Here is a 13,871-nt window from a genome sequence, read left to right as displayed (position 1 = left end):
GTGGAACTTGTTACTTTTAAAAATGTCTATGACAAACTGGCATTCACTTAAACCGACGTCACCCTAGTCCATAATCAAGTTCTAAAGTGCATTAAATAGTCGCCGTTGCATATTTCTGGGTGAGAGGACGCTTGATTTTTATATTTAATCCGAGGCAGCTCGTAGCACGTAGTATTGACAGGGTCTCAGCAGTCGCAACTTATGTGGAGATGTACCAGTGCTGGATTCCAACCAGCAGCTCTTACTTACAGGCCTATTTTGTGCGAACCATTACACCAACCCGTCTGAAGCTCTCAGACTGGGGCATCTCATAACCCATACTCGGTTTTTTTCCTCAAGGCCCTATATCTATACAATATACGTCGGACAAATAGTTTCTTTTCAAGCTTATATTTTGAAAGATTTCAGGTTGTTCACTCTCCGTCTAAGAGCAGTTTTGCGCTTGTTGGCCTAGCTTGTCAAAATTTTGTGGAAATTTTGTTAAAATTGTCCATTTGAACTTTGCCTCGTCTCAGGGTCAGCGCTATAAGAGTAGAATGATTTTCAATTAGTTTAAAGACTGGAAAATTTTGTTCGAATTTTTTAACTGCCTCAGTTGTTCTAGTTTAGTTGCTAACAAATGTAAACTACACAATTTTTAATTTTGATATTTTTTGATAAGATATCAAAAATATTATCCGCTTTCAATGTATCTATTCAACTTTTCATAGATAATTTGTTTTATAGGCTGGCTGATTGCTCTGTTATTTTTACACCCTGCTGAAAAGGTAGAAAAAAATGAGTTTAGTTTTGATGTATCTACTTCTTAATTGAGCTAGTCTTCCCCAATGGCATATAAAATGCGCTGCAATGAGAAGATTTTTTGGAATTATTAACTGTTAGTTTTGAAATCATTTTAACAACGTTGACAAGTTGCAGAAGAAAGCTAATGATCCTAAATTTCAAATTTGATTTAAAAAATGTGCTTTGGTTAGATATGCAACAATTTTGAGTGTTTTATTCAAATGGCGGAACTCATGATGAAAAAATAGCTATGCGACTTCGGTGAAGGACGAATAAAAATTCAATGATTTTAACGTAAATAATAAAAAGTACATTATTTTGACCTTAAACTCGACTGCTCTTTAGCGACTGTCTGAGTAGATTTTTAGGGTTTTCTCTGCTGTCAGTCTTGTCTTGATAGGTCAAATTCTGACTCATTAAAGTGACTGATCACGTGACTGGGGTAATGATTACATTGCGGGGGTAATATGAGATACCCATTGCTTCGTCTAATTACCAATTTATTAGCCCAGATTTTACGCAAAACTAATCCTAAATTTCCCAAATTGCTTATAGAGATTACTTGCTAAGTAGGCGTAAGAATCCTAGCGCGTTTCCGTTACGCTAGTTTTCACGTGAGCGACGGTGAAATAAAGTGAAAACATTTTTTTCATGGATTAATGAAAAGTTTTTCTAAAACAAATTTTTGAAGTTTTTAAGCTTAGCAGGGGGTTATTTGCCATCAATTATTAATTCAATTGTTTAGAATAAATTGACCAAAGAATTTGATCAGCTTGTTCGTATGCTTTTGTTTATGCTTGTTTGAAATATTAAATTAGTGCATGGTATTGAATACTGACAAATTTCAGATATAGCGAAACACTCAAAAATTCCACCTCTGGCTCAAAAATGCGGTTTTTTAAACATTTTGCATTGTAAAACGAGGGAACGTTTGTCTTTTGGAGAACTAATTTATGAATATTCAATAAAAAAAATCTTTACGTCTACTTCACTTTCAATGAAAGAGTTGGTTTTAGCGAGGTGAAAAAATTTTCGACTTGAATGCTGATTGGCTAAATGACAATGAGGTTGATCACGTGCGGTGTGTATGTTAGATGAGATCAATTTACATTTCCTCTTACTTACTTCTGAAGACTATACTGTCTTTCGTGAAATAAACTCTAACTACCCTAACGGATTTTTTCTAATCACTAGTACCAGTCCTAATTATATTCCCCAAATTCCCGTCTCTTTCTCGTCTAACTGACGCTTCTTAATCGCCAAAGCTCTGTGCCACAATTTTGACAAAAAGCATGAGCTCTAAAATATTTTGAAACATTTTTGTTAGCACAATATGAAAATGCTTTCTTAACGTTCTTTATAAAATTTCACCTTTCGATTGCGAGATTTAAAGAAGAACGGCATTAGTAATTTGTGTATTTGATTATTGTTATTTTGGGTTAAAGATTTATCATCGTAGCAACTAACCAGTTTTTTAGTAACCAGTTTTTAGCAACTAACCAGACCTAAACAACTAGTTAACTTATCGACCCTAGCCAGCTATTTTAAGTTTCGACAATGATTTTAGAAAAATATGACATGTTTAAACGAAATTGGGACAACAAACTGGATAACGACAACGCACTTTCGTCTTTTATTTCCTCTGTTTACGCCTCTCAGACTAACTCTCTGACTGGAACAAACAACTCAACGACAAACAACAACAATAATAATATCAATGTTGTGTCACCATCCAATTTATCGCCAACTGATTTTGCCAAGCTGTTGGGGGGCTCGAGAAGCAGAACTGGAAAGGTCTCGGGCGGAGTTTTTGATTCCAGCGGTGTCAGACCTGGCAATATTACTCCAGATGCGAAATTAAAAGCAACTCCTCAGATACCTTCTCCCCAAAGTGAGTATTTTTACAGGCAGAAATATTTTCAACATTTTTAGTAGTAAATCAGAAATTGGGTTGTAACAAGATTGAATCACGTTTGTTGCTGTATGATTATGTTGCGTCAGTTTAGACTCGTAAAAATGTGCTTTATTAGTTTTGAAAAGCATATGATTGATGTCCATTGTAAACAAAGATGTATCTGTTATGGGCGAAAGCTGCAGTTGACGAAAGCTAAATTATAATTTTTCTATTTTGTCACCTCTTTTAAAAAAACTATTGCATACGATATAAATGTACAGTATACTTTTGGATTCAATACAATTAGCTTTCGAAAATTGCAGTCAAATTGAATAGGCATAAGCTTCAGCTAACATTCTAAATTAGTTTTTACTTCCTCGAAGAAAAATCGAATTGTCAAAAAAATTTAACCAAATTTTAACCGATTTTCTGGCGCTTCCAGGAAGTAGCCCTCTGATTGTAACGTGAAGTCAGTTGCCACTGAAGGGCAGGCAAGATAGTAGTAACAAAATTTCGAAAAAAGTACTAAAAGTAAAAAAAAGTCCATCATAAATTCCCAGGTGTTAAGCAAAGCGCTCGTGGTTACAAAAAAAACTTATCCAGTGTTGAACTGGCTTTAGATAACCTGATTTTTAGCTTGAGCTCAGTTTATGCATGGTTCAGGTCAAAGGAATTCCGGGGTTTTTCCAGGGAAAATTTATCGAATTGCCTTTTTAAGTCAGAACAAATTGCCTTTAAGTCAGAACTTTAAAATCTTTAATCTTTCGCGCTTTTTATGTCAATTACAGACAAATAGGATTTTATAATAAAGATCAATTAATGACAGGTCCCGTTTCATTCAAGTCAAGCACTGAAGTTTAGGAGAAAGCTCATAACAATGTGTTTCGGATGATTGTCTTGTTAATCAGAGGTCAAATCGCCCTCATATAGAGGTAGAGGTTAACCCATCCAATGGTTTCAGTTGATACCATAATGGCTGATATGACTGAATATATTTGTTGTAAGAAATATTAGCGAGCTTTTTGAGCTTTCATTAATTGTTTTTTGACTTTGATTCTAGCTGTTTTCATAGAAATTTTGTGGTGTCTGAATAATTGTTCGGATTTGCGTTTACTTTCGTGTCTTGCCTCATTATGTTAATGGAAGGCCACATTGGCGTTTAAAGCAGACCGAAATAGGTATATTTATAGTTTGCAATGCAGATTTTATGGTTTTAATGGCTTCGACACTACTGTTTTCGTTCAAATTTTATTTGAGTGTTTGATTTATGCCAGTATGTGTCATTTTTTAATGACAAATACTGGCATAAATGACAAATACTGACAAAGCGATAGCTGAGGCTATTATTGGCCTTCTATTGTTTTTTTACAATTCTAATCTCATTAGAGACAGGCATCGGATGCTGCTAATAGGGTTTAAGATTATCGATTTAATCGATTTTGTTCAAAGCTAGTGCTTTCTATGACTTTGACACTAATTGTTTTCAATAATAATTATCGAATTTTTATAAAACTTTTGAGAGTCTTTCTTTTCAACTTTGTCGTCTTTACTCTTGGTAATGTTTTTGACAGGTCCCATTTGTTGCTAAAAATGATTCAAATAAAGCATGTCGTTTCAGTTCATAGCTATTGCTTTCTAAGACTTATACGTTTGTTCGTTTTTTAAAAATCTTAGTGATATTTATAGTTTTGCTAGTATTTGTTGTACTTATTGTCTTATCACTTAATCTCATTGAGGAGAGGTCTCAACGATGGTCGTTGGGGACTCAATTAATTGGTGTAATTGTAGCTGTTGCGTTCTGTGACTTTTAAAGTAAGTGTTTTCAAAGAATTTCAGCGAGTTTTATTGTGATTTTTGGTTCTTTTTTATCATTTAATGTTACTAGTGAGAGGAACCATCGATCTTTAATGACATGTTGCTAATGATGAATAGAGGAGTATAAATGGGAACTTGAGCTCGAAGCACTTGTTTTTTAATAGCCGCGAAGCGATAGCGGCTATTATTGGGAACATCGTGTTTTTTTTTATTCGTCGTTTCCATCGATGATTCTTACGACCTGACTTCTGGGAATTGACCTTTTCAATGACTTCATTGACTTCTACTGCTTTGCAATTAAAATTTGCGTACGTGACGTCATTTCTGCTTTTAGGGCAATTGCGGGACACTAAAAAAATGACTTCTGAACTCACTTATGGAACTTTAAATTTTATGAAAGTTTACTAGTTAATAGTGTGCATCTGAGTAGTGTCAAATTTATGTGCCCTAATTCGTGATTATTAGTCTTGAGTTTTTGATTTGGAATATCAATTTTGAGAAAAGCTCCTAGGTTTTTTTTTCTTATAGACCCTATGTGTAAAAAAAATTGAGTCCGAATCTGTCTATCTTATTTCTATAGTTGTTTCCATGCATAGAAGGCCACAAGCGTCTATCGCGGCTATTTTCCAGCAATCTGCCGGCTATGTTTGGCATTTATCATGTCTTTTAAAAAATGTAGAATTTGTTCAGTCTTGCTTGTTTTTTTTGTTCGTGTTTATTTATTGCTTAGTCTCATTACTAACAGCTCTCATTTGCCTTTTAAGCCGAACTAAATGATTGTCAGGTCAAATTAACACAATTCTTTGAATTGTGTTTCAGGTTTTGTCCTGCTATGTTTTATTTCGTCGTCAAGATTTTTGTTACGACCATATGACGTCACGATCACTTCAAATCTGCTTTTTGATCATTCGTTCATGCAATTTCAACTCAATTGCCTGCGTGAAATCAATTTCACTCTTGCTTAACGGAGCGACTTTGTTCGTTCGCGTGATTAAATTTTTGGTCACACGCGACTTCCTCACTTTGAAATTGACTTATCATTGCTTTAATTCAAAAAGATAAGGTGAATTGAGTGCTCTTCACTCTAGTTGAAGGTTATTTAAGAGCAGCTAATAGTAACAGCAATAATTAATATAGATTCGTAATCAAAGTTTAACGTCTCAGCCCTTAAGGAAAAGAAAAGTTTTCTTTTTTGTCTGTCTTTTTTACTTTCTTTTTGAGACTACAGGTCTGTGAAGCTATTGCATTTATTTTCTGGCAATCTGCCAGCTATGTTTCTAATTGCTCTCAAACGACGTTTAATGCGATTTTTTGCTTGAGTGGTTTTTCTTCTGACCCTTTATACTCTTTGTACTCAAAAAACGCGATAAACAGGCAAAGCCCGAAGGGCATTGAGTCGCTGAACAGTTCTCTTGGAGCCTTACGCCTTACTAGTGTCTAAAATTCACCGAAACTTTTTTGAGGAGACAATTTCATAGTTTGGAGGGTCCCCCTACGTTATGCACACCCCCGCATTTCAACCCCACTCGTCCGCTCCAACACTTCACGTTTGATGCCCCCATTCTGCTCATCCCCCCTAATACTAGCATCCGAAGCCCTAGCTGGCTACAACCGCTCGCCGGTGGTTTAAGAACAATTTGTGCGAGCAATGTTATTCTGTTGCGTTTGTCTCGTATGTCAATTTCTGCAAATGACATGTCAGCTTCCTACTGAGGTATAAGTGAACCTATTTTATGCTCTCTTGATTGCTAATTGTTTTCAATGACTGAAATGAGTTTTTTTTTCGAAAATATCAGTATATTTTTGAACTTTGCCATCTTTGCTCTTTTAATCAAATTGTAACTTGGTATCATAATGACAGGCCCCATCAGCCTTCTTTGTTGGTTCTATGTTTTAATTAAGTGTTTTATGACTTCGGCACTCGCCGTTGATGTTCAACTGAGGTGTGTGTGTGCGTGTGTGTGTTTGTGTGTGTGTGTGTGTGTGTGCGTGTGTGTGTGTCGTTGTGTGTGTGTGTGAGTGAGTGAGTGTGTTATTAAATATATTCTTGCCACTAAATAGCTTATTCTTTGAATGGCGTCATCACTGTGTGCTCTCGTAAATTGGTTTTGATTTTTTTGCTTGTACTTGTTATTCTAAAGTCCTATGAATTACTCTCGCAGTTCCACATATGATTTTTTTATTCTTAACGTTCTTTATAAAATTTCACCATTCGATTGCGAGATTTAAAGAACGGCATTAGTAATTTGTGTATTTGATTATTGTTATTTTGGGTTAAAGATTTATCATCGTAGCAACTAACCAGTTTTTTAGTAACCAGTTTTTAGCAACTAACCAGACCTAAACAACTAGTTTTTTTATCGACCCTAGCCAGCTATTTTAAGTTTCGATGATGATTTTAGAAAAATATGACATGTTTAAACGAAATTGGGACAACAAACTGGATAACGACAACGCACTTTCGTCTTTTATTTCCTCGTTTACGCCTCTCAGACTAACTCTCTGACTGGAACAAACAACTCAACGACAAACAACAACAACAATAGTAATATCAATGTTGTGTCACCATCCAATTTATCGCCAACTGATTTTGCCAAGCTGCTGGGGGGCTCGAGAAGCAGAACTGGAAAGGTCTCGGGCGGAGTTTTTGATTCCAGCGGTGTCAGACCTGGCAATATTACTCCAGATGCGAAATTAAAAGCAACTCCTCACATACCTTCTCCCCAAAGTGAGTATTTTACAGGCAAAAATATTTTCAACATTTTTAGTAGTAAATCAGAAATTGGGTTGTAACATGATTGAATCACCTTTGTTGCTGTATGATTATGTTGCGTCTGTTTAGACTCGTAAAAGTGTGCTTTATTAGTTTTGAAAAGCATATGATTGATGTCCATTGTAAACAAAGATGAATCCATTGTAAACAAAGATGTATCTGTTGTGGGCGAAAGCTGCAGTTGACGAAAGCTAAATTATAATTTTTCTATTTTGTCATCTCTTCTTTTTAAAAAGTATTGCACGCGATGTAAGTGTACAGTATATATTTGGATTCAATACAACTATCTTTCGAAAATTGCAGTCAAATTGAATAGGCATAAGCTTCAGCTAACATTCTAAATTAGTTTTTACTTCCTCGAAGAAAAATCGAATTGTCAAAAAAATTTAACCAAATTTTAACCGATTTTCTGGCGCTTCCAGGAAGTAGCCCTCTGATTGTAACGTGAAGTCAGTTGCCACTGAAGGGCAGGCAAGATAGTAGTAACAAAATTTCGAAAAAAGTACTAAAAGTAAAAAAAAGTCCATCATAAATTCCCAGGTGTTAAGCAAAGCGCTCGTGGTTACAAAAAAAACTTATCCAGTGTTGAACTGGCTTTAGATAACCTGATTTTTAGCTTGAGCTCAGTTTATGCATGGTTCAGGTCAAAGGAATTCCGGGGTTTTTCCAGGGAAAATTTATCGAATTGCCTTTTTAAGTCAGAACAAATTGCCTTTAAGTCAGAACTTTAAAATCTTTAATCTTTCGCGCTTTTTATGTCAATTACAGACAAATAGGATTTTATAATAAAGATCAATTAATGACAGGTCCCGTTTCATTCAAGTCAAGCACTGAAGTTTAGGAGAAAGCTCATAACAATGTGTTTCGGATGATTGTCTTGTTAATCAGAGGTCAAATCGCCCTCATATAGAGGTAGAGGTTAACCCATCCAATGGTTTCAGTTGATACCATAATGGCTGATGACTGAATATATTTGTTGTAAAAAATATCAGCGAGCTTTTTGAGCTTTCATTAATTGTTTTTTGACTTTGATTCTAGCTGTTTTCATAGAAATTTTGTGGTTTCTGAATAATTGTTTGGATTTGCGTTTACTTTCGTGTCTTGCCTCATTATGTTAATGGAAGGCCACATTGGCGTTTAAAGCGGACCGAAATAGGTATATTTATAGTTTGCAATGCAGATTTTATGGTTTTAATGGCTTCGACACTACTGTTTTCTTTGAAATTTTATTTGAGTGTTTGATTTATGCCAGTATTTGTCATTTTTTAATGACAAATACTGGCATAAATGACAAATACTGACAAAGCGATAGCTGAGGCTATTATTGGCCTTCTATTGTTTTTTTACAATTCTAATCTCATTGGAGACAGGCATCGGATGCTGCTAATAGGGTTTAAGATTATCGATTTAATCGGTTTTGTTCAAAGCTAGTGCTTTCTATGACTTTGACACTAATTGTTTTCAATAATAATTATCGAATTTTTATAAAACTTTTGAGAGTCTTTCTTTTCAACTTTGTCGTCTTTACTCTTGGTAATGTTTTTGACAGGTCCCATTTGTTGCTAAAAATGATTCAAATAAAGCATGTCGTTTCAGTTCATAGCTATTGCTTTCTAAGACTTATACGTTTGTTCGTTTTTTAAAAATCTTAGTGATATTTATAGTTTTGCTAGTATTTGTTGTACTTATTGTCTTATCACTTAATCTCATTGAGGAGAGGTCTCAACGATGGTCGTTGGGGACTCAATTAATTGGTGTAATTGTAGCTGTTGCGTTCTGTGACTTTTAAAGTAAGTGTTTTCAAAGAATTGCAGCGAGTTTTATTGTGATTTTTGGTTCTTTTTTATCATTTAATGTTACTAGTGAGAGGAACCATCGATCTTTAATGACATGTTGCTAATGATGAATAGAGGAGTATAAATGGGAACTTGAGCTCAAAGCACTTGTTTTTTAATAGCCGCGAAGCGATAGCGGATATTGGGAACATCGTGGTTTTTTTTATTCGTCGTTTCCATCGATGATTCTTATGACCTGACTTCTGGGAATTGACCTTTTCAATGACTTCATTGACTTCTACTGCTTTGCAATTAAAATTTGCGTACGTGACGTCATTTCTGCTTTTAGGGCAATTGCGGGACACTAAAAAAATGACTTCTGAACTCACTTATGGAACTTTAAATTTTATGAAAGTTTACTAGTTAATAGTGTGCATCTGAGTAGTGTCAAATTTATGTGCCCTAATTCGTGATTATTAGTCTTGAGTTTTTGATTTGGAATATCAATTTTGAGAAAAGCTCCTAGGTTTTTTTTTCTTATAGACCGTATGTGTAAAAAAAATTGAGTCCGAATCTGTCTATCTTATTTCTATAGTTGTTTCCATGCATAGAAGGCCACAAGCGTCTATCGCGGATATTTTCCAGCAATCTGCCGGCTATGTTTGGCATTTATCATGTCTTTTAAAAAATGTAGAATTTTTTTCAGTCTTGCTTGTTTTTTTTGTTCTTGTGTTTATTTATTGCTTAGTCTCATTACTAACAGCTCTCATTTGCCTTTTAAGCCGAACGAAATGATTGTCAGGTCAAATTAACACAATTCTTTGAATTGTGTTTCAGGTTTTGTCCTGCTATGTTTTATTTCGTCGTCAAGATTTCTGTTACGACCATATGACGTCACGATCACTTCAAATCTGCTTTTTGATCATTCGTTCATGCAATTTCAACTCAATTGCCTGCGTGAAATCAATTTCACTCTTGCTTAACGGAGCGACTTTGTTCGTTCGCGTGATTAAATTTTTGGTCACACGCGACTTCCTCACTTTGAAATTGACTTATCATTGCTTTAATTCAAAAAGATAAGGTGAATTGAGTGCTCTTCACTCTAGTTGAAGGTTATTTAAGAGCAGCTAATAGTAACAGCAATAATTAATATAGATTCGTAATCAAAGTTTAACGTCTCAGCCCTTAAGGAAAAGAAAAGTTTTCTTTTTTGTCTGTCTTTTTTACTTTCTTTTTGAGACTACAGGTCTGTGAAGCTATTGCATTTATTTTCTGGCAATCTGCCAGCTATGTTTCTAATTGCTCTCAAACGACGTTTAATGCGATTTTTTGCTTGAGTGGTTTTTCTTCTGACCCTTTATACTCTTTGTACTCAAAAAACGCGATAAACAGGCAAAGCCCGAAGGGCATTGAGTCGCTGAACAGTTCTCTTGGAGCCTTACGCCTTACTAGTGTCTAAAATTCACCGAAACTTTTTTGAGGAGACAATTTCATAGTTTGGAGGGTCCCCCTACGTTATGCACACCCCCGCATTTCAACCCCACTCGTCCGCTCCAACACTTCACGTTTGATGCCCCCATTCTGCTCATCCCCCCTAATACTAGCATCCGAAGCCCTAGCTGGCTACAACCGCTCGCCGGTGGTTTAAGAACAATTTGTGCGAGCAATGTTATTCTGTTGCGTTTGTCTCGTATGTCAATTTCTGCAAATGACATGTCAGCTTCCTACTGAGGTATAAGTGAACCTATTTTATGCTTTCTGTTGATTGCTAATTGTTTTCAATGACTGAAATGAGTTTTTTTTCGAAAATATCAGTGTATTTTTGAACTTTGCCATTTTTGCTCTTTTAATCAATTTGTAACTTGGTATCATAATGACAGGCCCCATCAGCCTTCTTTGTTGGTTCTATGTTTTAATTGAGTGTTTTATGACTTTGGCACTCGCCGTTGATGTTCAACTGAGGTGTGTGTGTGTGTGTGTGTGTGTTTGTGTGCGTGTGTGTGTGTGTGTGTGCATGTGTGTGTGTGTGTGCGTGTGTGTGAGAGTAAATAGTCTTGCCACTAAATAGCTTATTCTTTGAATGGCGTCATCCTGTGTGCTCTCGTAAATTGGTTTTGATTTTTTTGCTTGTACTTATTATTATAAAGTCCTATGAATTCCCCAGTTCCACATATGAATTTTTTAGTGTTTTGCTCAGCTTTTGTTTGTTCTGACTTTTGAAATTGATTTCGTTTCATAAAGTTCAATTGGAACTTTGCCGCTTTTTGTTTGTATTTTTGTCGACTTGTTGCCTCGTCTCATTAAAGACAGGTTCATCTGCTTTCTAGTAAAGTATCTATTTTGCCGTTGTTGCCAAATGTTTTATAAAACAGGTACTCAATTTTGGCCGTAATTAATGTATGTTGTTCATTATTTTGTCTTGTCTCGTAGTCTCATTAATAGCAGGTATCATCGACACTCTAATACTTTATTTTATTTAATGGTTTGAGTATGTAACGATTTCTTTTAGTCATACCACAATATTTTCGAAGAGTATTTGATTTTCTTAGAAAATTGAGTCAAAATGTGGGTGAGCGGCGTCGGGACATTACTTGAGAATGCACATTAGCTAGACTAGACGCCTTGTTTTAATGTCCAATGCCCTTTTACTCATGGCAAAATTGTTCAGGACGTTACTCGTTGTGCTGTTACAATAAGTACGAACAAATAAATTTGAAGAAACAATTCAAATTGGACGTGCTTCTTGTAAGAGCAATCTTTTTATTTTTTTAAATTTTGCCAATAAATTCCTAAATATGATATTTTGTGGTCCTCTTCTCGGGGCCTTAAAAAGTCCAACCCTTATTATAAACAGTTCCTACGTCAATGTGGTACGCAAATTAGCATTCCGGTGGCAAAATGGCAGCGGGCGACTGAACAAGCATTCAAAATGTGAGTGAGGACTCCCAAATGATCTGTCCAAATGAAACCTGGACTCATCTACTGTTCAGTTTTTTCTAACAGTGTTTTGCCTCATATGGTGACATGCATGCAGTCTAATTGCTCTCAAGAAGTTTTTTGCAATTATATTAGTTCTGCGGTCCTTTTAACGCAATTTTTCTCTTGAAAGATTTTTCTTCTGACTTTTTGACTGTTTATCCTCAAAAACGGGATAAACAGGGATTAACCTGGAGGGCTTTAAGTTCTCTTGGAGCCTTTCGGCTCACAGGAATCTGATTATGCGATTCACAGAAACTGTTTGTAGACATAAATTCATGGTGTGAAGTGCGAATTTGACCCCCCGTAAACCATCCCCCGTTCCCCCGTCTTCCCTACCTCCCACCACGTCACCCCCGTGATCTCCGCCGCCCCTTCAATTAAGCTAAGTGTTGACTCTTTGCGTCTGCGTTTATTGATGTCGTTATTAAGATTGAAAGTGATCGGTATGATTCTTTCAGCTTTCGCCCAGAGCCCTGCTATTCCTAACATGAGTCCACTGGCTCATTCGCAACCTCCCCTCCACGCACAATCCTCTCTATCCCTCACCCCACCTTCATCCTTCAACAGCTATGGGTCAGCCAGCACTCCCCAATCTGTTGGAGGTCCGCTGTCTGGATCTTCTCTCTCCCCAGAAGATGATTATCACAATCATTTGCCTCTAACGAAGCGAATCTCACGTCAGGTCAACCAGATGAATCAAATGAATAGAGAGCTTCAGTTTTCGTCAAGTGTTAACAGTCCTAGTGGATCACTCAATGGTAGTCAAGTTTCAATTGATATCAACGGCGTTTGTGGGAACCAGGCTAATGGACCGACCAGTCAGGCACGGAGCTCTGAGGGAATGCTATTTGTTCCTAATGATAGATCGACTGTTATTGTTCCTCAATATGCGGGAATGGCCACACCACAATCTACGGGTTTTTTTGATCAACGTAAAGACTCTAATAGTTCAATGAGTTATCAAAGTGGTCATGAATCAGTACCTAAAGTTGTGCTAGATAAAGTAGCTTCAAATGCTAATGCGACACAACAGGGTTCTCAATCAAATGACAAGCTGCAACACTCAAGGCGTGAGCTTGAACTTCTGACCTCTGCTGCTAGTCAGTTATTGAAGTCGACAAGCAGCTCTAATGACGTGGATAGTTCACAGAATAGCAGTGATCACATTACAATTGCAGCTCAGGAATTGCAGAAATCGATTGTGCAGTTTTTGCAGCAGAGACAACAACAGAATCAAGGTCAGCAGGCGGAACGGAATCAAGCACCTCCTCCGCCTCCACAAAGGTTGCCAGCACCTGTTACCACTCAGCAAGTTGTGGGAGGAGGAGCTGGTCAACGGCCTCCGAGACTGTACACGCCAACGGCAACATCACCAATAGCTGGGTTCGTTTTCCTTTTTTCGTTTCAATTTTAATTGGTTTTCGAGACTTTTCAATATAATCGAAAGAGTTCGGAAACGAGATTTTCAAGTTAATCCAGAGAATTCAACCCCCCCGCCCCACGTAGAATATAACTATCTGCAATTGACTGGATTACACTTTTATTATGGAAGATTTTCAAGTGTACTGGCTAGCTGCACTTTTTATCAGACTATGCAAACTGTTATTTAAGCAAGAAAGTTTAATTTGCGCACACGCACAGTTTCTGTTCATATAGGCGGGTGTCGCAGTTCCAAGAAATCATTAAATTTTGGAGAAAATGAACTGAAGAGAAACCTGAATTGATTCCTGCGCTCTGAAGAGAAACCTGAATTGTTTGGCGCTTAATTGTGGAATTTGTGATAAATTCAAATATAAATTTGAATTGTACGAAGTTCGAGATCTTAATCAGTTCGAGGAACTAATAAATCTGC

At 36.4% G+C, this 13,871-nt stretch overlaps 1 protein-coding gene across 6 annotated transcripts in view; it reads left to right on the top strand.

The window, feature by feature from the left end:
- The window catches only part of LOC142337423 (uncharacterized), a 94,927-nt gene that overhangs the window by 1,446 nt on the left and 79,610 nt on the right, over window positions 1–13,871 (top strand). For all 6 annotated transcript variants that reach the window (XR_012758947.1, XM_075386631.1, XM_075386632.1 and 3 more), the window contains exons 2-3: window positions 2,351–2,674; window positions 12,478–13,402. Coding sequence is in view for 5 of the 6 variants with exons in the window: in XM_075386631.1 (XP_075242746.1) it covers window positions 2,351–2,674; window positions 12,478–13,402 (1,249 nt within the window). In the remaining variant the exon portion in view is untranslated. The remainder of the gene's footprint in view (window positions 1–2,350; window positions 2,675–12,477; window positions 13,403–13,871) is intronic.

This window comes from Convolutriloba macropyga, chromosome 4 (assembly GCF_964194025.1).
Source record: "Convolutriloba macropyga chromosome 4, txConMacr16.3, whole genome shotgun sequence".
NCBI lineage: Eukaryota > Metazoa > Xenacoelomorpha > Acoela > Convolutidae > Convolutriloba > Convolutriloba macropyga.
Note: the sequence above shows the minus strand (reverse complement) of the source record. Positions and strands in the feature narration are given on the sequence as shown.